Source organism: Kogia breviceps, chromosome X (assembly GCF_026419965.1).
Source record: "Kogia breviceps isolate mKogBre1 chromosome X, mKogBre1 haplotype 1, whole genome shotgun sequence".
Classification (NCBI taxonomy): domain Eukaryota; kingdom Metazoa; phylum Chordata; class Mammalia; order Artiodactyla; family Physeteridae; genus Kogia; species Kogia breviceps.
In genome coordinates this window covers 71761112-71787559 of record NC_081330.1, presented here as the reverse complement: position 1 = coordinate 71787559, position 26448 = coordinate 71761112, and the positions used below count along the sequence as shown (strand labels likewise).

General features: G+C 49.8%; 2 protein-coding genes across 2 annotated transcripts; both read right to left on the bottom strand.

Moving 5' to 3' along the window:
• Nucleotides 1-6616: 6616 nt before the first annotated feature.
• LOC131748120 (uncharacterized protein CXorf49 homolog) lies at nt 6617-10363 on the bottom strand. The gene is made up of 5 exons (XM_059050192.1): nt 9026-10363; nt 8157-8310; nt 7552-7628; nt 7240-7285; nt 6617-6657 (listed from the first exon to the last, which is right to left on the bottom strand). Exons 1-5 carry the CDS (start codon nt 10361-10363, stop codon nt 6617-6619), a joined length of 1656 nt encoding a protein of 551 aa, XP_058906175.1.
• A 10652-nt stretch (nt 10364-21015) lies between these two features.
• LOC131748119 (uncharacterized protein CXorf49 homolog) lies at nt 21016-24785 on the bottom strand. The gene is made up of 6 exons (XM_059050191.1): nt 23848-24785; nt 23427-23763; nt 22556-22709; nt 21951-22027; nt 21639-21684; nt 21016-21056 (listed from the first exon to the last, which is right to left on the bottom strand). The coding sequence occupies exons 1-6, from the start codon at nt 24783-24785 to the stop codon at nt 21016-21018; spliced, it is 1593 nt and encodes a 530-aa protein (XP_058906174.1).
• Nucleotides 24786-26448: the final 1663 nt, after the last annotated feature.

Sequence of the window (26448 nt, the reverse complement as noted above, 5' to 3'; positions counted from 1 at the left end):
GCCTTGGAGTCCAGGTGAGTGCCTCCGGGTATTTCTAGCTGACAGTATCACTATCGATTGGCTGAGACCAGCACAATTACCCTGATGCCCAAAACACACAAAGACATCCAAAATAAAGAAAATTGCATACCAATCTTTCTCGTGAATATAGATGACATAATCCTCAAGAGAATATTAACAAACTGAATTCAGAAACATATACAAAGGATTATATAGCATAACCTAGTGGGATTTCTTCTAGAAATACAAGGTTGGTTTAACATCTAAAAATCAATTTATGTAATACATTATTTTAAAAGAAGAAAGCCCTGAAACATTATCATATTAACTGACACAGAAACAGCATGTGACAAAATTCGACCACCTTTCATGATAAAAACAATAAAAAACTAGGAAGAGAAAGAAATTTCTTCGGCACGATAAAGGATATCTATGAAAAGCCTACAGCTAACATCATATTTAGTCGTGAAAGACTGCACGCTTTTCCCCTAAAGTCAGCAGCAAAGACATGCTCACTACTTTTATTCATTATTGCACTGGAAGTTTGAGCCAGTTCAAACAGGGAAGAAGGAGAACTAAAAGTCATCCAGATAGGAAATAGAAAAGGAAATGTTTAAATTCTCAGATGACATGATTTCATATGCAGAAAATCCCAAGGAATCCACAAAAATGGATCTAATGGTAGAACTAATAAAGAAGTTCAACAGATCACACAATACAAGATTAAAACATACAACAAAGGTTATTGCTATATACATGTAGCAAATAATCCAAAAATGAAATTAAGGAACACTTAATTCTAGTTACAATAGCATCAAAAGAATAAAATGCTTAGGCTTATATTCAACAAACCAAATGTAATATGGTTTGCACTGAGAAACACAGATTGATGCTTGCTGACAGAAATTAAAGATGATCTAAATTAATGGAAAGGCATTGCATGTTCATGGTTGTAAGACTCCATATTTATATGGTAATTCTCCCCAAATTGATAGACAGATTCAATTCAATCTCTATCGAAATTTCAGCAGGCTTTCTTTGTAGAAATTCACAGGCTCATCCAAAAATTCATATGGAAATGCAAAACAAAACAAAACAAAACAGAATATCCAAAACTACTTTGAAAAAGAACAAACCTGGAAGACTTCCACTTTCTGACTTCCAAACTTACTATAAAAATACCGATAACCAAGTTAGTGTGATACTGACATAGAGGTAGATCAATGGAACAGAATTGAGAGTTCAGAAATAAGAAACTCTCCTTATATTTATGGTCAATGAGTTTCAATTCAATGGGGAAAGGATCGTCTTTTCAACATGTGGTGCTGGTACAACCGAATATCATGCAAAAATACAAACTTAGAACCTTACTTTACAGCACACACAAAACTTACTGCAACATGGATCAGAGACTTAAAAGTAAAACCTACAACTATAATTCTGTTCAAAGAAACCCTAGGAGAAAAATCTTTGTACACATGAGATGGGCAATGATTCCGTAGATACAACACCAAAGGCATGATCCATAAAGAAAAACTTGATGAATTGCACTTCATCAAAATTTAAAACATTTATGCCTCAGAAGGCACTATTCAGAAAATGAAAAGACAAGGTACAGACTGGGAGAAAACATTGGAAAGTCACAGAGCTAACAAAGAACTTGTATCCAGAATAAAGAATAAGAATAGTAAATAAATAAGCAAATGAGCCCATTAAAAATTGGGTAAAAGATTTGTACAGACATTTCACCCGAGAAGGTAAAGAAATGGTTAATAAGCATATGAAAGGATGTTCAGAACCACTAATCAGTGGGGAAATATACATCAAAACCATAACGAGATGCCATGTTGCAAAAACAATAGGATGGCTATAATCCAAAATACAGATAATAACAAATATTTGGACTTGGAGCAATTAGAAACCTCATACACTTCTGGTGATAATGTAAAATAGTTGAATCTCTTTGGAAAATATTCTGGTGTTTTCTTAAATAGTTCAGCATAGAATTCCCATATGATCCACGATGCCCATTCCTAGGGATCTACCTAAGAGAACTGAAAACCTATGTTCACACAAAAACTCATGAACTCAAAATGTATATGAATACGCTTAACAGCATTTAGTTTGGGAATAGTATCCATAATATTCCCAAACTAAACAGAACCCAAATGCCCATAAACTGATGAATGTATAAATAAAACGTGGTATATCCGTACCATGGAATACTATTTGGCAATAAAAATAAATGAAGTACTGATACATGCTACAACATGGGTGAACCTCGAAAACGTTATATTAAGTGAAAGAAGCCAGACAAAAAGTTCTATATATTGTGTGATTCCATTTATACAAAATTTCCTCAATAGGCAAATCCTAGAGACAGAAGGTAGTTTATTACCTGCCTGTAGGGCTGGGGGTGGGTTGGCGGGTTGGGGGTGATGGCTGAGGGATACAGGGCATCTTCTTGGGCTAACAAAAATATCCTCAAAATTGATTGTGATAGATGCACAACTGTGAATATACGAAAAGCCATTGAATAAGGCATGTTATTTTTATTGCAAAAACATAATATGAAACATCCCTTATTAACAAATTTTTTAGTGTACAGTGTTGTTAGCTGTATGAACATTGTTGTAATCAGATCTCCGGAATCCTTCATCTTGCATGACTGCAAATCTATACTCATTGAACAACAACTCCCCATTTCCCCCTCCCCCAAGCCCTTGGCAACCAGGATCCTACTTTCTGCTTCTAAGAGTTTGACTACTTTAGAAACCCCATATAAGTGGAAACAGGCAGTATTTGTCCTTTGTGAGTGGCTTACTTCACTTAGTATAATATCCTCAAAGTTCATCCATACTACAGCATATAGCAAGATTTCCTTCTCTTTAAAGGCTGAATAATATTCTGTTATATGTATACGTTATATATACCACCTTTTATCCATTCACCTGTTGACAGATATTTAGGTTGTTTTCATCTCTTGGCTCTTGTGAATAATGGTGCAATGAACATGGGAGTGCAATAATCTATGCAAGGCCCTGATTTCAATTATTTTGTAACGTAAGTATAAAAATACAGAAGTGGGAATGCTGGATCATATGGGAGTTCTATTTTTATATTTTTAGAAACTTCCATACTGTTTTCCGTGGCGGGTGCACCATTTTACACTCCCACCCTGACACTGCAGTGTCATAATGTACTTTTTACATTTTCAAAAATAATATGGGTTCATTGAAATTAATTTACATACAAGGTCTCAGAGTCTCTATGAACACATTGTTATGCAACCACCAATACAATCAAAATAACAAACATCTTCATCAGCCTCAGAATTGCTTCATGCTCTTTGGTAGTTTAACCCCTTGTCTCAACCCCCAGACCCAGGCAACCACCAATCTGTTTTCTGTCCCTATAGTTCGGCCTTCTCAAGAATGTGAAGTAAATGGGAGCAGGCAGTATGTAGACTTATCCATTTGGATTCCTACACAGAAGAGGACATATAGGGGACTTCTGGATGTGCAATGTACTCTTCTGTCACCTGGGCATAATGACATGGGTTGTTCCGTTCATAATTATTGGTCAGATTGAGAGCTTATGCTCTCTACCATGTGTTTATGTATAGTGTCTTTTATCTTTGGAAGGGTTATTTTCTTAAATAGCAGTTGTAAATCCTTTAAAAGAAAGTGAATGATCGCTGTAAAAGTCAGGCTGGCAGATACCTCAAGAGGACTAGGGAGGGGGAAGTGATTGGCTTGGAACAAAAGGGAGGTCCAAAACTACTGGTCTGTCCTCCATCTGCATCTGAGCGGTACTTACCAGGACTTCAACAGTGCACAAGCACAGGGGGCCACCAAGCACACTGCAGTCATTTGAATGCTGCACCCTGGAATCACGCAGGGGCGGTCCACATGGCAAGCCTGGCAGCCCCAATGTGCCTGGCCGAACGTGGCCAATGCAGGTGAGAGTCTCCCCACCTTAATTCAGCTGAGTAGCAGCCTTTATTGCATCTGCAAGCTTAACCCCCTGTTGCCATGCAAGGTAACTTATAAGCCAACAGCAGGGATTAGGATTTGGACACCTTTGGGCATGATTATTCTGCCCACCACACCCAGCTCCCTCTCCAGGGCTCACCGACACCTACCTTCTTTGTTTGTGTCAGTTCCTCCCAAGAGTCCAGAGAGAGCAGTTGGCCTGTGATTGGGCTGGTGCTGGTGCGGAGTGGGTGGGCTGGGGAGGGGGCATCTTCCCAGTAATTGGGCAGGGAGCAGAAGCAGGCAGGACGGGGCCTAGGGCTCTCCAGGCCAGCCGCCACTGTCTCCCAGGCTGGAAAAGGGGCTTGAGGGGAAAGGCAAATGGGGTGAACTGGATGAGGGCGGGGTCCTGACCTCCTCCTACCCACGGGGGCCCAGGTTTATGACCTGCCACTATTTCCCTCTGGAACTGGAAAGATCAGGGCCCAAGCCACAGCCTGTGATATATACACGTTGCCAGCAACATTTTTCTGCGGTAGTTGGTCAGAACATGGAACAGAGAGATTGTGTGCTCAGTGGAGGGAAGGGAGGCAGGGAAAATGCATCCCCAAGGGTTGAGGTCACGCCTTCCCATGTCGCCTCCCTTTCAACAAGCTTCTGTGTTTCCTCACCCTGGTGACCACAGCCCCGTGACCCCCTCTGCCGACAGGCGGTGCTGCTGCTGCTGCTGCTGGACTTCTCCCCGGGCACAAGTTGCCTGCACGTCTCGGTGGGCAGAAACCTCAGCTGGAAGGTCTCTGACAAACTTCGTCACTCAGACAGCAGCGAGATGCGCTACACCGCCAAGCAATAACCACTGGATCAGGTTCAGGGTCAAAGCCGTAAACTAAGCAGTCCAGCCTACCTTCTCCAGGGACGGGTTGGAGTGGAAGGATTCAGTCCCACGACCGTTCTCTTCTGCTCCTGAGGTCTGTGACTGTCCCATCCCACATGTGGTCTGTCCACCTGAGCTCATGCCATGAACTCTGGAAGCGAGTCAGGGTGAGAATATGGGGGAAGGGTGGACCCAAGTGCTCCCCATTGTCCAGGTGCAGTCACTCCTGACTTCTCATCCTCACTGCGCCCATCCTGCCCCTGTCCCGGGTAGCTCTTGTTGGGTGGTCTCATATATGGGTCCCCTGATTCTAAGATGAGCTACTCTGAGGAGCCACCCTTCCCAATCTCATTCCATCCACACCCACAGTAGTTGCCAGGCATCATAGGATCACAGAGTAGGATCCACAGCCTCCTCCAGCGAATCGCACATTTTGAGCATCCCGACACCCTGTCATGGGGGTTGGTGACTTCTGCATCACCCCCATCCTATGTTTTGGGAATTTAACGACAACCCTTGAACAAAACAGATCCGACCCTTGCTGTTGCCCATTCAATGCCTTACAGAACCCGGACCAGCCTCTACTCCTTTGACTGCCTGAATCACCTCTTTCTCCCTCAAGGGTGATTATCCCTGATTACTTTTAGTCACACACAGGGACACACAGTCACCAACCTTGAATGTCCTCTCTACCATCATACGCCCTTTTGTGTAGTAAAACACCGGTCTTTCGGGAAGGGGGTCAGGCAGAACCACCCTCGCCTCACTCAAACACAAATCTGTCCCTCTGAGTCTCAGGCTGGTACAGCCCTGGGTCCTGGCTGAGGGAAGGAAATGCTCCCCAACCTCCAGTGAGGGGGAAGTCGAACATGGAGTTCAGAGTCAATCTCGTGTGTCCTAAAGAGGCAGTCTGGGAGATTGAGCTGGCACATGGAAGTATCATTCCCAGGAAAATCTGTGTCATGGGGCTGGTGGAAGAGCATTTGACGGGGACCATGCAAGAACACAGACCTACTAACCACACTTGCCATAGAAGCTGACGGGCCAATTTCCACTCAAGGGTATAGAGACAACCAGGCTGGAGGAGGGTGGTCAGCTGGCTCGGGCAGGGAGGATGTGAAAGCTTCCAGGTTGGAGCTCTGCAAGGGGGTCATGAGTTCCTGCTGATGGCGAGGGGGAATGGCAGAGATGAATGGGAACCGCCAGACCCCAAAGGAGGAGGGGGGTTTGGAGAGGACTAGAAGAGGGCCTTCGGGGGAAAGGGAGGACGTGCCAATGTGGCCAGGCAGAGCACACACAGGACCCACACCTCAAGGCACTCCGCTGGCTTGACTGCAGGGATGGTAGCAGAGGCTGGCCCAGAGTCCCCACCACAGGATGCCAGAGATACTGCTGTGGAAAAGGCTCTGACGTGGAGCAGCACCCCGCCCCGCCCCGGCCCCCTATCCCGACCCCTACCCCTACCCCTCCAGAGAGAAGGCAGAACACAGAATGTGACCGGTACTTTAATTGGAAACTGCTGGGAAACTGGAGCGGGGCGGGGGCAAAACCACGGGAAGAGGAAGCCCTAGCTGAGGCAGAACACGAGGGAACGAGCCTGGCCACAGCTCCCGGGCCCCAAAGGTACCAGCTGCTCCTCTTGCAGGAAGACGCTGGGCTCAACCTGTGAAACAGCAGAGTCACGGAAGAGCCTCAAGCCAGGGCCAGCCCCCAGCCCTGCTCAACAGCCAGGACTGTGGGAAGGGGTACGGTGTGTGTAACACTCACTTCAAAGGCTCTGGAACTTGTCAGCCAGGTACTGCACGGTGGCTGCAACAGGGACAGGCATTAGCAGGTGCTCCAGACAGAGGGATATCGAAGCCCGTCCCCCTATCCCCGTCAGGAACCGCCTAGCCCTGCAACCTCAAACCCCCTCCAGACCCGATGCAAAGAGCTCTGGGCCTGATCACTCCCCACCACCCAAACTGAATGTGGAACCGGTTCCTAAAGGGAAACAAAATGTGCCAGCAGCTCTCATGCTGTGGGCCGTGCCACAACCAGTCAGAACTCACCACACACACAAACAAACAATCCAACAAGAACCTGAGAAGCCACACCAAGCAGCAGTTCAAGGGAAAAATCAACGAGGCATCTCTAAAAGTCCTATCAGAAGGAGATCCCCTAGGACTGGTCTGGTTGGCAAAGTGTGCAAGCAGTCCAGACAGTACTCTGCTACTTGTACACAAGCCCAGCTGTACATGCACAGCTGGCTCCAGGGCCAGGCCTGCTAGCTTCTCCTCCCCACAGGGATGTGGGTCCCTGCGAGGCCCACTGCACCTGTAGCCCACCCCCATCCCAGTGCCCACCTGGTTCTGCACTAAAACACCGCTCTCCGTCCCTGGTTCCTCATACCAAGTTGCTCCTTAAGGTCGTCTATTTCTCTCTGTAGCGTGAGACACTAGGCCAGCAGATACAGGAGGAAGAGAAATGATTAGTATACTCTGGCCTCCTCTCTCCTCCACCTTCTCCTCTGCCGTGGCGCCTCCATCCCAAAGCCCGGTGGCTAGACTGGCAAGGGCTCCTCAGTGGAGAGGAGGTGGGCTCCCTCCGTGGGCTACGTGATGGGGGCAGGGGAGGGGGGGCCCACACATGTCAGTTGAACTTGGACCCAGATCCCACCCTCGAGTTTGGGCCTGCATTTCCAGGAGCAAGGGGAAGCATTACCCAAGTACAGCACGGCATTCCCAGTGGCTGTTGCTGCGTTTCCGGTCTTGGAGGATGGTCAAGTGGCTCCAGGTCACCTGAGAGGGACAGAACACACATTCCAGCTTCCCAGGCTCCCAGTGAGGTGGAAAGGGCCAAGCGGGGTCTAACATGAGGTGAGGCAGCACCACCCTCCACTAGCAACCAGCCGCCCCTTCTCTGCCCAGCAGCCCTAACCTTCTCTCTGGGCCTGCCTCCCCTGTTCCCCGGGGCAGCCATTTCGCCACTGTGGTCCCCAAAGACTGTGGCTCTGGATTCGACCCTCCCAGAGCTGCAGCCACAGCCAGCACGTGGGAGAGCAATGTGGGCGAACAGGACTTAACAGGAAAGGCTGTTCCCCTGCAAGTCTACACCCGCAGGAGCTGATTGGGGCACCGCCACCCATCACCCCGGCCACACAAACCCCACACAGACGATGATGTGGCTCAAGGACAGCCCTGCTAGCACCCCGTCTCCTGTGGGAGAAGCCGCCTGGGAGCAAGGCTGTGCCCCCAGCAGAGACAGAGCCAGAGGTTTCTCTGCTCAACCCCTCTCCCCTCCCCTCATATCAAACCCATGACACTCACCTGAGGGGGCAGGCACCCTGGGCATGACTTCTCCCTGGTTCAGGGCCAAGGGCTCTGAGTTTCCTGGATCTTGAGGGCCTCTGGTGTTGAGGTCGCCACGGCTGTCTTTTCCACGATGCATGCGTGGAGATGTCCCTGGCCTGTGAGTTGGCAGCTGAAACAAAAATTTCTCACCGATTTGGACTAAGGATGTGTGTGTGTGTGTGTTTCTGTGTGTGTGTGTGTGTGTGTGTGTGAGAGAGAGAGAGAGAGAGAGAGAGAGAGAGAGAGAGAGAGAGACAGAGAGAGACAGAGAGAGTGAGAGAGAGAGAGATAGACAGAGACAGAGACAGAGTTGTGTGATTCTGGCCCGGGTGAGGCAGGGAATTGGGAAGGGAATTGAAAGGCTGATCTCATTAGCACTTTCTCCCTCAGTCAGCCCCAGGCCAGCAGACAGAGCTGACCTAGGGACAACAGTGAGGCACTGAGAAAGCCCAGGCCCCCTGCAAGGAAGGTCTGGGGAACAGCTAGAAAGTAGGATTCAGGAAGCTGGTGAGTCTAAATACTGAGGCTTTTCGGGGAAGCTTTGAAGGGATCCCCCGACCCAATTCAGCTACCAGCCCCCCCTTCCATCCCAGCCCCAGTCTCGCACAGGAGGCTGGAAACAGGCCATGGGTGGAGAACCGGGCCCAGCACACCCGAAGTGCTACCTTCGTGTTTGTCCCTAGTAAAAGGAGCCCGATCTGGCACCTTAATGACCCAGTGACCGAGGGGCACCCAATGACGACACCTGAGGGATGGACAGAACCAGCCTGGGTGAAGACTTGTGTCCTGGGGGCGCTGGGAGGCAGGGGAAGAGTGGGGAGAGAGGAGGAGCAGGGCCTACTCACTTGGCCCTTTGGGGCTGGGTCTCTAGTTGGGTCCGTATCTTCTCCCGCCACCGCCTCAGACTCCCGTGCCCGCTTGGCCACGGATTGCTTCCCAGCGCTGGTGTGTTTGGACTGTTTGGTTCCTGAAGGGACCGAGCTATACTTCTTGGATCTCACAAGCAGCGGAATACGAGAGATATGGGGCAAGGTGACCGGTTCCAGGGGCGTTGCTGAGATTCGCTGCTCCCCGGAAGGGAAGGTTCTCCCCAGGGCAAGTTTGGAGGCTCCCCCGAGGGATTTCTCTTCCTGGGCCCCCTTCTTCCTAGGAGTGATCCGCGGCAGGCCACCTGCAGCAGCATCAGCAGCATCAGCAGCAGCAGCAGCAGCGTAAGCAGCAGCAGCAGCAGCGGCAGCAGCAGAAGCAGCAGCAGCATCAGAAGCAGCAGCTCCCGGATAGCTGGGCTTGCTGCCCACCTTCGCCCGGAGCACGCTCTGCATTTTCTTAGGGGAAGAGATGCCCTGCTCTCCCACGCCCTGCCTTTCCACAACCGCAGGGAGTCCTCGCGGAGTGGAGAACAGGGAAGAGCCTGGCATGTGAAGGAAATTCTCCCTGACTTGGAAATTCGAGTGTCTGGGAGTGTCCCCGGGATCCTCGGGTCTGCTGGGCTCGGCCTGGCCTCCTGCTCCGGGATAAGTGCTCACTGTCATGCACTGTGCCTCACTGAACTCATCTGAGGACTCGGGGTCGGAGAGCAGCCAGGCCAGGCCTTCTGCGGAGAGCCGCTGGCGATCCGCAGCCACGTTCAACCTACGCTTAGTGATTCTCTTAGGGTTCCCCCAGGCCCGGCCCGCTTCGGGCCCACCGAGGTGGAGGGGGCCGGTCTGAGCCGGCGGCGCATCCCCACAGCTCTGGGTGCGCGCTCCTCCACCACCGGGACTCGCCTCGAGGCCGGCCAACAGGGCGGGCACTTCGAAGGCGGTGCAGCTCTCTGGGGACGGGTACGTGCGGACGTCCAGCTCGTCCCGGAAGGTCAGGTGCTGCAGGATGGCCTCCAAAGACTCCTCGGACAGGTCCAGGAGGTCCCTCTTGTCACCAGCTGGGGAGCCAGGTCGGCCTTCGCGGCCCCACAGCACCGGCCCTCGCGCTTCCAGCATCTCCCGCTCCGACTGGAAGCCCTCGGGCTCCGGGAAGCCGCCCCCGCCCTCGCCGCTCCGCGGCTCCCCGGGCTCGGGGCCTGGCTCGCGGCCTGGCTCGGGGCCCCGCGGGACTGCGGGGCCGGCCGGGCAGACGCCGGCCCGCTCCCCGCCCTCTGGGCCGAAATCCGTTCCCCACACAGACACCTCATCGGGGGAGCTCATGTCGCGACCCGGGCGGTCCCGGAACCGGGGCGACGGTCGATGGCCCGAGCCGCGGTCGCGGTCACGGCGGGCGAGGTGGGCAGCGCTCAGAGGGCAGCGTCAACCACCTCAGGCGCTGCACGAGCTCGCCTCAAACGAAACGACGCGAGACTTTCCGCGCGCCTCACACGCCCGTGCCGCGGTCTCCTCATTGGTCCGGACCCCGCCAACCAGAGGGCGCCTTGTTTGCCCGCCCCCTCGGGGCCTAACCATTGGTGGTCCGGGCAGTTGGCTGGTGAAGGGCATGGTAGGAGTGCCTCCCTCTGTCAAGCCTCTCGGCCCGCCTCCTCCTGTCCCGCCTCCCCTATCGGGTTAGAGTCACAGCTCTGAGCCTCCCTTTCCCATCTACAAAGGGGGTCGGTCGGGGAGTGAGGGTGCCAGCCTCTGGGTGTGGTGAGGATGAAACGTCACGATGGAGGCGCTGGACGCCTAGCAAGTGCCGAAAGCATTTGCCAGACTCCCTTCCACCGCAAACCTCACGACCCAACAGGAGAATGGGCACAGGAGTCCCACAGTCAGTGATCAGGGGTCGGCCAGAGAGCAAAGGGATCGTATATTCGTTCTGTAAGCTCTCTGTCTCAAGTGTTGCATCACATGTGGCTCAGCAAACGTTATTGGCAGGCGGGTTTAGGGGATAGACTTTGGTTGGCCTCGCTCCATCAGCCCTTCCCCCTCTCTGAGGCAAATTCAAAGAGGAAATCGCAGTGGCCAGTTACACCCCCAAAGATGCTCCCCAACGCTGATCGTGGAGATGTGAACTAAAACTACGAATCGGGTATCACACACTAGGTTGACAGCCTTCAAAGAGCTTAACCGTTCCGAGGGTGGGAGAGGTTAGGAGGAGCAAACCCCTGTGGCGGTGGTGCAAGAGATCCATTTGGGTGGTAATTCGGCAGAATCCATTGAAAGCAACTTAGTGCCAGCACGGACTCTGTGCCTGGCACTCTTCTAAGTGCTGGGCATAAATAGTAATGCATCCACCTGACCCGCCTAGAACTCTAGTACCAACTATTACCGGCCTCTTACCGGTGAGGAAACAGGCACTGAGAGGTTTAGCCCCTGGCGCAAGGTCATTCAGCTCGTGGGGATCAGTGGCAGGATTGAAAGCAATCAGTCTGACTCCAGAGTCCTTGCTTTGAGCCCAAGATCTTAAAACTGGAAGAAAAATAAAAGATCTCTTTCCTCTATGTTCCGGCAAGTCCGCTGCCTGGTACTTCTTCCGGAGACACACTGGTACCTGTAGTGTACAAGACCACATGCACCAGGGTTTTGGGGATGGGAAAAACTGGGAACACTCCAAATTCCCGTCAGTAAGGGAATGGATGAATGCAACGTGGCTTAGCATCCAGTAGCATAAAGCGTGACTGTCGAAAGGAATGCATCAGGCCATTCTCACAGCTTTCAAAAGCATCCTCCTGACTTCAAACTGCAAGTTGCAGAACGATGGCATCCCATACACATTAGTAAATGTTTTAAAATCCCACAGGAATCCTATCTAATGTTTGATCATCTTTGGGTGTATGTTTCAAGGTCTGAAAGATGGTTTTCACTAGATGTTAAAATTGTGGGATAGGTCCTAACAGGACCCAATAGGCTTATGGAACAAATTTATGGCCTTGGATCTCCCCAGATCGGTTAGGAAGGTGTACAATTGGTTTCCTTTAGGCTCAATGTCACCTCCAGGTAGCCTTGAAAACAGCTGGTGACATTCTGCTTTCAATGTGGGCATGTTGGGTTCAATCAGTTTTCCAATGGTATGATTATTTGGCTGCAATATTTATTCCTTCAGTTGGAATAGAAGATATCATTACTCATATAGAGGCTTTAACAAAATTCACCCAGCAAGCCTTAAATGATAGTAACCAAGCCATTGTTTGCTCCGTTCAGAAATTTCCACGATGAGAAAAGCAGTCCTTCAGAATTGCATGGCCCTCAATATTCTAACAGCTTCCCAAGGGGGAGCTTATGCTATAATACATAGTGAATGTTGTGTTTTTATACCTGATGAGTCTTCTAATGCAACCCCCCCTTATGATGCGTATGAAAAATCAGATTTCCACTCTGAATGAGCCTCTTCCCAGTTTAAGGGAAATGCTAGGAAACTGGTTTGGTTCAAGAGGATATTGACTTAAATCTTTACTAATGATATTGTTCCTCCTATTGCCAACTTTGATTACAGTTTGTGTAACTTATAAAGGTTTAGTTTCTTGTTTTTTGCACTGTGTATCACCTGCTCCTACTAAGATAATGCTATCTAAACAACTGGAAACTATTGATCACATCTATAGTTCTCTATATAAAATAATGGGCATGCACAATGCACATGCAAGGTAAAATTGGTGCAAGTCCTATTGGACAACTTGGAATTGACCGTTATTCCTTGCCAGACACCTTACTAGTACCACCCCCTAAAAGGAAAGAAGGAACCGGGCTATTAAGACTCAGCATCGAGGGACGTGATGGACCCAAGGGAGGTAAAGAACCACCCTAGCATTTAGGGACCAAATACTTGATCACCTAATGCTTTCTATTGAAAGATTAGTGATCAAAAGTGGAATTAATGAAATAAAATTATTTTCAGGCAGGACAAGAAAAATTTTACACATAAAATTCTCTCTCTGCCCATTTGAGACACTACCCCCTCCCCTTTAGTGTGATTTCTGCAGCACATTATACAGTAACTTGATGCCCTTAAGAGATACAGGAATGCCCACATGCCAAAAAAAATAATAATAATAAAAAAAGAAAAAGAAAGAAAGAAAAGAAATTTCCTCCTGAAACCAGCAAGGTAACTCCTTAAGAGATAACTTTCCTTTCTCAATCCTGTAATGGGTCATTAATACCCACTACTCGCCTTGTTGGACTATGTAAACGATTAATATGCTACTTTGTCTCAAAACCTTATATAACGGTTTTACCTCCAATGGGTGGAACAGTCCTCAGAGTTTTCTGAAGATTGTCTCCCAGGTTATAGTCCTCAGGTTGGCTCAAGTAAAAATTTCCATTTTTCTTAGGTTGGCTATTGATTATTTTTGGGGGACAACACAATGAAACCAAAAGATGGTTTTTAAGAAAGATAACAAATCACAAACCTTAGGCAGACTGACCGAGAAACAAAACAGAGATTCCTAAGGAATCACTAAAATCAGGACTGAAAAGGGAGACATCACCATTGAGCCTATTGAATTTTAAAAATTATAAGAAAATAGTATGAAAACATTTATAGCAACAAATTAGACACATATTTGCAATGAGAAAATTTGTAGGAGACACAAAGTTCAAAACAGACTCAATAATAGACAATCAATTAAATTAATAATGAAAAACCTTCCCACAATGATGCTCCTGTCCAGATGGCATCACTGCTGAATGCTGTCAAACATTTCAGATGGAAATAATAGCAACACTCCAGAAATTCTTCCAGAAAATAGAAGAGGAAGGAACACTTTCAAAATAGCTCTAGGAGGCCAATATTCCTGTAGTGTGAGCCTCTGACAGTTTTTTCTCTTAATTGTAATGCAAGTGCCTGACATTAAGCTTTTGATTGCTGAGGCACCACTACAAAGAGAGCCATATGGAAAAGAACAAATTGCCAGCTACACGACTAGGTAAAGAGCCAGGCCACCACACCCCTGAAGTTTCCTTTGTTTTAGAGATCTCTGATTGACTTAGATAACTGACCCTTTGGCTGCTTGTTTTTCCCTTCTTGTGCTTTACTTCCCATTCCGTTTTAAATTTATCAATAAAGAGTGAATCGGAGAAACCATAGGCCCATCCATCACTCGTGACCCCGATAAAAACATAACCCCAGGTCCCAGCTCTCTTTCTCCACCCACAAACTTTCTGTGTGGTCCAAGACATGCCATGTACCCTCCAGAATTTGTGAGTAATAAACTTCGTCCCCTCAAAGTTTCCTAAAGGTTATTGCTGAGATGCCTCTTGCAATTATGATAAGAACCACAAGGGCTAGTTCAACCACAGCATTGGTTCTGAAAGGGGAAATGTCTGTGGGGGCTCGCCTTGGAGTCCAGGTGAGTGCCTCCGGGTATTTCTAGCTGACAGTATCACTATCGATTGGCTGAGACCAGCACAATTACCCTGATGCCCAAAACACACAAAGACATCCAAAATAAAGAAAATTGCATACCAATCTTTCTCGTGAATATAGATGACATAATCCTCAAGAGAATATTAACAAACTGAATTCAGAAACATATACAAAGGATTATATAGCATAACCTAGTGGGATTTCTTCTAGAAATACAAGGTTGGTTTAACATCTAAAAATCAATTTATGTAATACATTATTTTAAAAGAAGAAAGCCCTGAAACATTATCATATTAACTGACACAGAAACAGCATGTGACAAAATTCGACCACCTTTCATGATAAAAACAATAAAAAACTAGGAAGAGAAAGAAATTTCTTCAGCACGATAAAGGATATCTATGAAAACCCTACAGCTAACATCATATTTAGTCGTGAAAGACTGCATGCTTTTCCCCTAAAGTCAGCAACAAAGACATGCTCACTGCTTTTATTCATCATTGCACTGGAAGTTTGAGCCAGTTCAAACAGGGAAGAAGAAGAACTAAAAGTCATCCAGATAGGAAATAGAAAAGGAAATGTTTAAATTCTCAGATGACATGATTTCATATGCAGAAAATCCTAAGGAATCCACAAAAATGGATCTAATGGTAGAACTAATAAAGAAGTTCAACAGATCACACAATACAAGATTAAAACATACAACAAAGGTTATTGCTATATACATGTAGCAAATAATCCAAAAATGAAATTAAGGAACACTTAATTCTAGTTACAATAGCATCAAAAGAATAAAATGCTTAGGCTTATATTTAACAAACCAAATGTAATATGGTTTGCACTGAGAAACACAGATTGATGCTTGCTGACAGAAATTAAAGATGATCTAAATAAATGGAAAGGCATTGCATGTTCATGGTTGTAAGACTCCATATTTATATGGTAATTCTCCCCAAATTGATAGATAGATTCAATTCAATCTCTATCGAAATTTCAGCAGGCTTTCTTTGTAGAAATTCACAGGCTCATCCAAAAATTCATATGGAAATGCCAAACAAAACAAAACAGAATATCCAAAACTACTTTGAAAAAGAACAAACCTGGAAGACTTCAAAACATACTATAAAAATACCGATAATCAAGTTAGTGTGATACTGACATAGAGGTAGATCAATGGAACAGAATTGAGAGTTCAGAAATAAGAAACTCTCCTTATATTTATGGTCAATGAGTTTCAATTCAATGGGGAAAGGATCGTCTTTTCAACATGTGGTGCTGGTACAACCGAATATCATGCAAAAATACAAACTTAGAACCTTACTTTACAGCACACACAAAACATACTGCAACATGGATCAGAGACTTAAAATTAAAACCTACAACTATAATTCTGTTCAAAGAAACTCTAGGAGAAAAATCTTTGTACACATGAGATGGGCAATGATTTCGTAGATACAACACCAAAGGCATGATCCATAAAAGAAAAACTTGATGAATTGCACTTCATCAAAATTTAAAACATTTATGCCTCAGAAGGCACTATTCAGAAAATGAAAAGACAAGGTACAGACTGGGAGAAAACATTGGAAAGTCACAGATCTAACAAAGAACCTGTATCCAGAATAAAGAATAAGAATAGTAAATAAATAAGCAAATGAGCCCATTAAAAATTGGGTAAAAGATTTGTACAGACATTTCACCCGAGAAGGTAAAGAAATGGTTAATAAGCATATGAAAGGATGTTCAGAACCACTAATCAGTGGGGAAATATACATCAAAACCATAACGAGATGCCATGTTGCAAAAACAATAGGATGGCTATAATCCAAAATACAGATAATAACAAATATTTGGACTTGGAGCAATTAGAAACCTCATACACTTCTGGTGATAATGTAAAATAGTTGAATCTCTTTGGAAAATATTCTGGTGTTTTCTTAAATAGTTCAGCATAGAATTCCCATATGATCCACGATGTCCATTCCTAGGGATCTACCTAAGAGAACTGAAAACCTATGTTCACACAAAAACTCATGAACTCAAAATGTATATGAATACGCTTAACAGCATTTAGTTTGGGAATAGTATCCATAATATTCCCAAACTAAACAGAACCCAAATGCCCATAAACTGATGAATGTATAAATAAAACGTGGTATATCCGTACCATGGAATACTATTTGGCAATAAATATAAATGAAGTACTGATACATGCTACAACATGGGTGAACCTCGAAAACATTATATTAAGTGAAAGAAGCCAGACAAAAAGTTCTATATATTGTGTGATTCCATTTATACAAAATTTCCTCAATAGGCAAATCCTAGAGACAGAAGGTAGTTTATTACCTGCCTGTAGGGCTGGGGGTGGGTTGGCGGGTTGGGGGTGATGGCTGAGGGATACAGAGCATCTTCTTGGGCTAACAAAAATATCCTCAAAATTGATTGTGATAGATGCACAACTGTGAATATACGAAAAGCCATTGAATAAGGCATTTTATTTTTATTGCAAAAACATAATATGAAACGTCCCTTATTAACAAATTTTTTAGTGTACAGTGTTGTTAGCTGTATGAACATTGTTGTAATCAGATCTCCGGAATCCTTCATCTTGCATGACTGCAAATCTATACTCATTGAACAACAACTCCCCATTTCCCCCTCCCCCAAGCCCTTGGCAACCAGGATCCTACTTTCTGCTTCTAAGAGTTTGACTACTTTAGAAACCCCATATAAGTGGAAACAGGCAGTATTTGTCCTTTGTGAGTGGCTTACTTCACTTAGTATAATATCCTCAAAGTTCATCCATACTACAGCATATAGCAAGATTTCCTTCTCTTTAAAGGCTGAATAATATTCTGTTATATGTATACGTTATATATACCACCTTTTATCCATTCACCTGTTGACAGATATTTAGGTTGTTTTCATCTCTTGGCTCTTGTGAATAATGGTGCAATGAACACGGGAGTGCAATAATCTATGCAAGGCCCTGATTTCAATTATTTTGTAACGTAAGTGTGAATATACAGAAGTGGGAATGCTGGATCATATGGGAGTTCTATTTTTATATTTTTAGGAACTTCCATACTGTTTTCCGTGGCGGGTGCACCATTTTACACTCCCACCCTGACACTGCAGTTTCATAATGTACTTTTTACATTTTCAAAAATAATATGGGTTCATTGAAATTAATTTACATACAAGGTCTCAGAGTCTCTATGAACACATTCTGTTATGCAACCACCAATACAATCAAAATAACAAACATCTTCATCAGCCTCAGAATTGCTTCATGCTCTTTGGTAGTTTAACCCCTTGTCTCAACCCCCAGACCCAGGCAACCACCAATCTGTTTTCTGTCCCTATAGTTCGGCCTTCTCAAGAATGTGAAGTAAATGGGAGCAGGCAGTATGTAGACTTATCCATTTGGATTCCTACACAGAAGAGGACATATAGGGGACTTCTGGATGTGCAATGTACTCTTCTGTCACCTGGGCATAATGACATGGGTTGTTCCGTTCATAATTATTGGTCAGATTGAGAGCTTATGCTCTCTACCATGTGTTTATGTATAGTGTCTTTTATCTTTGGAAGGGTTATTTTCTTAAATAGCAATTGTAAATCCTTTAAAAGAAAGTGAATGATCGCTGTAAAAGTCAGGCTGGCAGATACCTCAAGAGGACTAGGGAGGGGGAAGTGATTGGCTTGGAACAAACGGGAGGTCCAAAATTACTGGTCTGTCCTCCATCTGCATCTGAGCGGTACTTACCAGGACTTCAACAGTGCACAAGCACAGGGGGCCACCAAGCACATTGCAGTCATTCGAATGCTGCACCCTGGAATCACGCAGGGGCGGTCCACATGGCAAGCCTGGCAGCCCCAATGTGCCTGGCCGAACATGGCCAATGCAGGTGAGAGTCTCCCCACCTTAATTCAGCTGAGTAGCAGCCTTTATTGCATCTGCAAGCTTAACCCCCTGTTGCCATGCAAGGTAACTTATAAGCCAACAGCAGGGATTAGGATTTGGACACCTTTGGGCATGATTACTCTGCCCACCACACCCAGCTCCCTCTCCAGGGCTCACCGACACCTACCTTCTTTGTTTGTGTCAGTTCCCCCCAAGAGTCCAGAGAGAGCAGTTGGCCTGTGATTGGGCTGGTGCTGGTGCGGAGTGGGTGGGCTGGGGAGGGGGCATCTTCCCAGTAATTGGGCAGGGAGCAGAAGCAGGCAGGACGGGGCCTAGGGCTCTCCAGGCCAGCCGCCACTGTCTCCCAGGCTGGAAAAGGGGCTTGAGGGGAAAGGCAAATGGGGTGAACTGGATGAGGGCGGGGTCCTGACCTCCTCCTACCCACGGGGGCCCAGATGTATGACCTGCCACTATTTCCCTCTGGAACTGGAAAGCTCAGGGCCCAAGCCACAGCCTGTGATATATACATGTTGCCAGCAACATTTTTCTGCGGTAGTTGGTCAGAACACGGAACAGAGAGATTGTGTGCTCAGTGGAGGGAAGGGAGGCAGGGAAACTGCATCCCCGAGGGTTGAGGTCACGCCTTCCCATGTCACCTCCCTTTCAACAAGCTTCTGTGTTTCCTCACCCTGGTGAACCACAGCCCCGTGACCCCCTCTGCCGACAGGCGGTGCTGCTGCTGCTGCTGCTGGACTTCTCCCCGGGCACAAGTTGCCTGCACGTCTCGGTGGGCAGAAACCTCAGCTGGAAGGTCTCTGACAAACTTCGTCACTCAGACAGCAGCGAGATGCGCTACACCGCCAAGCAATAACCACTGGATCAGGTTCAGGGTCAAAGCCGTAAACTAAGCAGTCCAGCCTACCTTCTCCAGGGACGGGTTGGAGTGGAAGGATTCAGTCCCACGACCGTTCTCTTCTGCTCCTGAGGTCTGTGACTGTCCCATCCCACATGTGGTCTGTCCACCTGAGCTCATGCCATGAACTCTGGAAGCGAGTCAGGGTGAGAATGTGGGGGAAGGCTGGACCCAAGTGCTCCCCATTGTCCAGGTGCAGTCACTCCTGACTTCTCATCCTCACTGCGCCCATCCTGCCCCTGTCCCGGGTAGCTCTTGTTGGGTGGTCTCATATATGGGTCCCCTGATTCTAAGATGAGCTACTCTGAGGAGCCACCCTTCCCAATCTCATTCCATCCACACCCACAGTAGTTGCCAGGCATCATAGGATCACAGAGTAGGATCGACAGCCTCCTCCAGCGAATCGCACATTTTGAGCATCCCGACACCCTGTCATGGGGGTTGGTGACTTCTGCATCACCCCCGTCCTATGTTTTGGGAATTTAACGACAACCCTTGAACAAAACAGTTCCGAACCTTGCTGTTGCCCATTCAATGCCTTACAGAACCCGGACCAGCCTCTACTCCTTTGACTGCCTGAATCACCTCTTTCTCCCTCAAGGGTGATTATCCCTGATTACTTTTAGTCACACACAGGGACACACAGTCACCAACCTTGAATGTCCTCTCTACCATCATACGCCCTTTTGTGTAGTAAAACACCGGTCTTTCGGGAAGGGGGTCAGGCAGAACCACCCTCGCCTCACTCAAACACAAATCTGTCCCTCTGAGTCTCAGGCTGGTACAGCCCTGGGTCCTGGCTGAGGGAAGGAAGTGCTCCCCAACCTCCAGTGAGGGGGAAGTCGAACATGGAGTTCAGAGTCAATCTCGTGTGTCCTAAAGAGGCAGTCTGGGAGATTGAGCTGGCACATGGAAGTATCATTCCCAGGAAAATCTGTGTCATGGGGCTGGTGGAAGAGCATTTGACGGGGACCATGCAGGAACACAGACCTACTAACCACGCTTGCCATAGAAGCTGACGGGCCAATTTCCACTCAAGGGTATAGAGACGACCAGGCTGGAGGAGGGTGGTCAGCTGGCTCGGGCAGGGAGGATGTGAAAGCTTCCAGGTTGGAGCTCTGCAAGGGGGTCATGAGTTCCTGCTGATGGCGAGGGGGAATGGCAGAGATGAATGGGAACCGCCAGACCCCAAAGGAGGAGGGGGGTTTGGAGAGGACTAGAAGAGGGCCTTCGGGGGAAAGGGAGGACGTGCCAATGTGGCCAGGCAGAGCACACACAGGACCCACACCTCAAGGCACTCTGCTGGCTTGACTGCAGGGATGGTAGCAGAGGCTGGCCCAGAGTCCCCACCACAGGATGCCAGAGATACTGCTGTGGAAAAGGCTCTGACGTGGAGCAGCACCCCGCCCCGGCCCCCTACCCCGACCCCTACCCCTACCCCTCCAGAGAGAAGGCAGAACACAGAATGTGACAGGTACTTTAATTGGAAACTGCTGGGAAACTGGAGCGGGGCGGGGGCAAAACCACGGGGAGAGGAAGCCCTAGCTGAGGCAGAACACGAGGGAACGAGCCTGGCCACAGCTCCCGGGCCCCAAAGGTACCAGCTGCTCCTCTTGCAGGAAGACGCTGGGCTCAACCTGTGAAACAGCAGAGTCACGGAAGAGCCTCAAGCCAGGGCCAGCCCCCAGCCCTGCTCAACAGCCAGGACTGTGGGAAGGGGTACGGTATGTGTAACACTCACTTCAAAGGCTCTGGAACTTGTCAGCCAGGTACTGCACGGTGGCTGCAACAGGGACAGGCATTAGCAGGTGCTCCAGACAGAGGGATATCGAAGCCCGTCCCCCTATCCCCGTCAGGAACCGCCTAGCCCTGCAACCTCAAACCCCCTCCAGACCCGATGCAAAGAGCTCTGGGCCTGATCACTCCCCACCACCCAAACTGAATGTGGAACCGGTTCCTAAAGGGAAACAAAATGTGCCAGCAGTTCTCATGCTGTGGGCCGTGCCACAACCAGTCAGAACTCACCACACACACAAACAAACAATCCAACAAGAACCTGAGAAGCCACACCAAGCAGCAGTTCAAGGGAAAAATCAACGAGGCATCTCTAAAAGTCCTATCAGAAGGAGATCCCCTAGGACTGGTCTGGTTGGCAAAGTGTGCAAGCAGTCCAGACAGTACTCTGCTACTTGTACACAAGCCCAGCTGTACATGCACAGCTGGCTCCAGGGCCAGGCCTGCTAGCTTCTCCTCCCCACAGGGATGTGGGTCCCTGCGAGGCCCACTGCACCTGTAGCCCACCCCCATCCCAGTGCCCACCTGGTTCTGCACTAAAACACCGCTCTCCGTCCCTGGTTCCTCATACCAAGTTGCTCCTTAAGGTCGTCTATTTCTCTCTGTAGCGTGAGACACTAGGCCAGCAGACACAGGAGGAAGAGAAATGATTAGTATACTCTGGCCTCCTCTCTCCTCCACCTTCTCCTCTGCCCTGGCGCCTCCATCCCAAAGCCCGGTGGCTAGACTGGCAAGGGCTCCTCAGTGGAGAGGAGGTGGGCTCCCTCCGTGGGGTACGTGATGGGGGCAGGGGAGGGGAGGCCCACACATGTCAGTTGAACTTGGACCCAGATCCCACCCTCGAGTTTGGGCCTGCATTTCCAGGAGCAAGGGGAAGCATTACCCAAGTACAGCACGGCATTCCCAGTGGCTGTTGCTGCGTTTCCGGTCTTGGAGGATGGTCAAGTGGCTCCAGGTCACCTGAGAGGGAAAGAACACACATTCCAGCTTCCCAGGCTCCCAGTGAGGTGGAAAGGGCCAAGCGGGGTCTAACATGAGGTGAGGCAGCACCACCCTCCACTAGCAACCAGCCGCCCCTTCTCTGCCCAGCAGCCCTAACCTTCTCTCTGGGCCTGCCTCCCCTGTTCCCCGGGGCAGCCATTTCGCCACTGTGGTCCCCAAAGACTGTGGCTCTGGATTCGACCCTCCCAGAGCTGCAGCCACAGCCAGCACGTGGGAGAGCAATGTGGGCGAACAGGACTTAACAGGAAAGGCTGTTCCCCTGCAAGTCTACACCCGCAGGAGCTGATTGGGGCACCGCCACCCATCACCCCGGCCACACAAACCCCACACAGACGATGATGTGGCTCAAGGACAGCCCTGCTAGCACCCCGTCTCCTGTGGGAGAAGCCGCCTGGGAGCAAGGCTGTGCCCCCAGCAGAGACAGAGCCAGAGGTTTCTCTGCTCAACCCCTCTCCCCTCCCCTCATATCAAACCCATGACACTCACCTGAGGGGGCAGGCACCCTGGGCATGACTTCTCCCTGGTTCAGGGCCAAGGGCTCTGAGTTTCCTGGATCTTGAGGGCCTCTGGTGTTGAGGTCGCCACGGCTGTCTTTTCCACGATGCATGCGTGGAGATGTCCCTGGCCTGTGAGTTGGCAGCTGAAACAAAAATTTCTCACCGATTTGGACTAAGGATGTGTGTGTGTGTGTGTTTCTGTGTGTGTGTGTGTGTGTGTGTGTGAGAGAGAGAGAGAGAGAGAGAGAGAGAGAGAGAGAGAGAGAGAGACAGAGAGAGACAGAGAGAGTGAGAGAGAGAGAGATAGACAGAGACAGAGACAGAGTTGTGTGATTCTGGCCCGGGTGAGGCAGGGAATTGGGAAGGGAATTGAAAGGCTGATCTCATTAGCACTTTCTCCCTCAGTCAGCCCCAGGCCAGCAGACAGAGCTGACCTAGGGACAACAGTGAGGCACTGAGAAAGCCCAGGCCCCCTGCAAGGAAGGTCTGGGGAACAGCTAGAAAGTAGGATTCAGGAAGCTGGTGAGTCTAAATACTGAGGCTTTTCGGGGAAGCTTTGAAGGGATCCCCCGACCCAATTCAGCTACCAGCCCCCCCTTCCATCCCAGCCCCAGTCTCGCACAGGAGGCTGGAAACAGGCCATGGGTGGAGAACCGGGCCCAGCACACCCGAAGTGCTACCTTCGTGTTTGTCCCTAGTAAAAGGAGCCCGATCTGGCATCTTAATGACCCAGTGACCGAGGGGCACCCAATGACGACACCTGAGGGATGGACAGAACCAGCCTGGGTGAAGACTTGTGTCCTGGGGGCGCTGGGAGGCAGGGGAAGAGTGGGGAGAGAGGAGGAGCAGGGCCTACTCACTTGGCCCTTTGGGGCTGGGTCTCTAGTTGGGTCCTTATCTTCTCCCGCCACCGCCTCAGACTCCCGTGCCCGCTTGGCCACGGATTTCTTCCCAGCGCTGGTGTGTTTGGACTGTTTGGTTCCTGAAGGGACTGAGCTATACTTCTTGGATCTCACAAGCAGCGGAATACGAGAGATATGGGGCAAGGTGACCGGTTCCAGGGGCGTTGCTGAGATTCGCTGCTCCCCGGAAGGGAAGGTTCTCCCCAGGGCAAGTTTGGAGGCTCCCCCGAGGGATTTCTCTTCCTGGGGCCCCTTCTTCCTAGGAGTGATCCCCGGCAGGCCACCTGCAGCAGCATCAGCAACATCAGCAGCAGCAGCAGCAGCGTAAGCAGCAGCAGCAGCAGCGGCAGCAGCAGAAGCAGCAGCAGCAGCAGCAGAAGCAGCAGCAGCATCAGAAGCAGCAGCTCCCGGATAGCTGGGCTTGCTGCCCACCTTCGCCCGGAGCACGCTCTGCATTTTCTTAGGGGAAGAGATGCCCTGCTCTCCCACGCCCTGCCTTTCCACAACCGCAGGGAGTCCTCGCGGAGTGGAGAACAGGGAAGAGCCTGGCATGTGAAGGAAATTCTCCCTGACTTGGAAATTCGAGTGTCTGGGAGTGTCCCCGGGATCCTCGGGTCTGCTGGGCTCGGCCTGGCCTCCTGCTCCGGGATAAGTGCTCACTGTCATGCACTGTGCCTCACTGAACTCATCTGAGGACTCGGGGTCGGACAGCAGCCAGGCCAGGCCTTCCGCGGAGAGCCGCTGGCGATCCGCAGCCACGTTCAACCTACGCTTAGTGATTCTCTTAGGGTTCCCCCAGGCCCGGCCCGCTTCGGGCCCACCGAGGTGGAGGGGGCCGGTCTGAGCCGGCGGCGCATCCCCACAGCTCTGGGTGCGCGCTCCTCCACCACCGGGACTCGCCTCGAGGCCGGCCAACAGGGCGGGCACTTCGAAGGCGGCGCAGCTCTCCGGGGACGGGTACGTGCGGACGTCCAGCTCGTCCCGGAAGGTCAGGTGCTGCAGGATGGCCTCCAAAGACTCCTCGGACAGGTCCAGGAGGTCCCTCTTGTCACCAGCTGGGGAGCCAGGTCGGCCTTCGCGGCCCCACAGCACCGGCCCTCGCGCTTCCAGCATCTCCAGCTCCGACTGGAAGCCCTCGGGCTCCGGGAAGCCGCCCCCGCCCTCGCCGCTCCGCGGCTCCCCGGGCTCGGGGCCTGGCTCGCGGCCTGGCTCGGGGCCCCGTGGGACTGCGGGGCCGGCCGGGCAGACGCCGGCCCGCTCCCCGCCCTCTGGGCCGAAATCCGTTCCCCACACAGACACCTCATCGGGGGAGCTCATGTCGCGACCCGGGCGGTCCCGGAACCGGAGCGACGGTCGATGGCCCGAGCCGCGGTCGCGGTCACGGCGGGCGAGGTGGGCAGCGCTCAGAGGGCAGCGTCAACCACCTCAGGCGCTGCACGAGCTCGCCTCAAACGAAACGACGCGAGACTTTCAGCGCGCCTCACACGCCCGTGCCGCGGTCTCCTCATTGGTCCGGACCCCGCCAACCAGAGGGCGCCTTGTTTGCCCGCCCCCTCGGGGCCTAACCATTGGTGGTCCGGGCAGTTGGCTGGTGAAGGGCATGGTAGGAGTGCCTCCCTCTGTCAAGCCTCTCGGCCCGCCTCCTCCTGTCCCGCCTCCCCTTTCGGGTTAGAGTCACAGCTCTGAGCCTCCCTTTCCCATCTACAAAGGGGGTCGGTCGGGGAGTGAGGGTGCCAGCCTCTGGGTGTGGTGAGGATGAAACGTCACGATGGAGGCGCTGGACGCCTAGCAAGTGCCGAAAGCATTTGCCAGCCTCCCTTCCACCGCAAACCTCACGACCCAACAGGAGAATGGGCACAGGAGTCCCGCAGTCAGTGATCAGGGGTCGGCCAGAGAGCAAAGGGATCGTATATTCGTTCTGTAAGCTCTCTGTCTCAAGTGCTGCATCACATGTGGCTCAGCCAACGTTATTGGTAGGCGGGTTTGGTGGACAGACTGGGGTTGGCCTCGCTCCATCAGCCCTTCCCCCTCTCTGAGGCAAATTCAAAGAAGAGGAAATCGCAGTGGCCAGTTACACCCCCAAAGATGCTCCCCAACGCTGATCGTGGAGATGTGAACTAAAACTACGAATCGGGTATCACACACTAGGTTGACAACCTTCAAAGAGCTTAACCGTTCCGAGGGTGGGAGAGGTTAGGAGGAGCAAACCCCTGTGGCGGTGGTGCAAGAGATCCATTTGGTTGGTAATTTGGCAGAATCCATTGAAAGCAACTTAGTGCCAGCACGGACTCTGTGCCTGGCACTCTTCTAAGTGCTGGGCATAAATAGTAATGCATCCACCTGACCCGCCTAGAACTCTAGTACCAACTATTACTGGCCTCTTACTGGTGAGGAAACAGGCACTGAGAGGTTTAGCCCCTGGCGCAAGGTCATTCAGCTCGTGGGGATCAGTGGCAGGATTGAAAGCAATCAGTCTGACTCCAGAGTCCTTGCTTTGAGCCCAAGATCTTAAAACTGGAAGAAAAATAAAAGATCTCTTTCCTCTATGTTCCGGCAAGTCCGCTGCCTGGTACTTCTTCCGGAGACACACTGGTACCTGTAGTGTACAAGACCACATGCACCAGGGTTTTGGGGATGGGAAAAACTGGGAACACTCCAAATTCCCGTCAGTAAGGGAATGGATGAATGCAACGTGGCTTAGCATCCAGTAGCATAAAGCGTGACTGTCGAAAGGAATGCATCAGGCCATTCTCACAGCTTTCAAAAGCATCCTCCTGACTTCAAACTGCAAGTTGCAGAACGATGGCATCCCATACACATTAGTAAATGTTTTAAAATCCCACAGGAATCCTATCTAATGTTTGATCATCTTTGGGTGTATGTTTCAAGGTCTGAAAGATGGTTTTCACTAGATGTTAAAATTGTGGGATAGGTCCTAACAGGACCCAATAGGTTTATGGAACAAATTTATGGCCTTGGA

Coding starts and splice junctions, on each gene's coding strand:
- LOC131748120 (XM_059050192.1), bottom strand. CDS start 10,363: ATGAGCTCCCCCGATGAGGTGTCTGTGTGGGGAACGGATTTCGGCCCA. Junction 7,629..8,156: donor CAGGGTGCCTGCCCCCTCAG/GTGAGTGTCATG, acceptor TGTCCCTCTCAG/GTGACCTGGAGCCACTTGAC. Junction 7,286..7,551: donor GAATGCCGTGCTGTACTTGG/GTAATGCTTCCC, acceptor CTGCTGGCCTAG/TGTCTCACGCTACAGAGAGA.
- LOC131748119 (XM_059050191.1), bottom strand. CDS start 24,785: ATGAGCTCCCCCGATGAGGTGTCTGTGTGGGGAACGGATTTCGGCCCA. Junction 22,710..23,426: donor ACCCAGCCCCAAAGGGCCAA/GTGAGTAGGCCC, acceptor TTTTTGTTTCAG/CTGCCAACTCACAGGCCAGG. Junction 22,028..22,555: donor CAGGGTGCCTGCCCCCTCAG/GTGAGTGTCATG, acceptor TTTCCCTCTCAG/GTGACCTGGAGCCACTTGAC.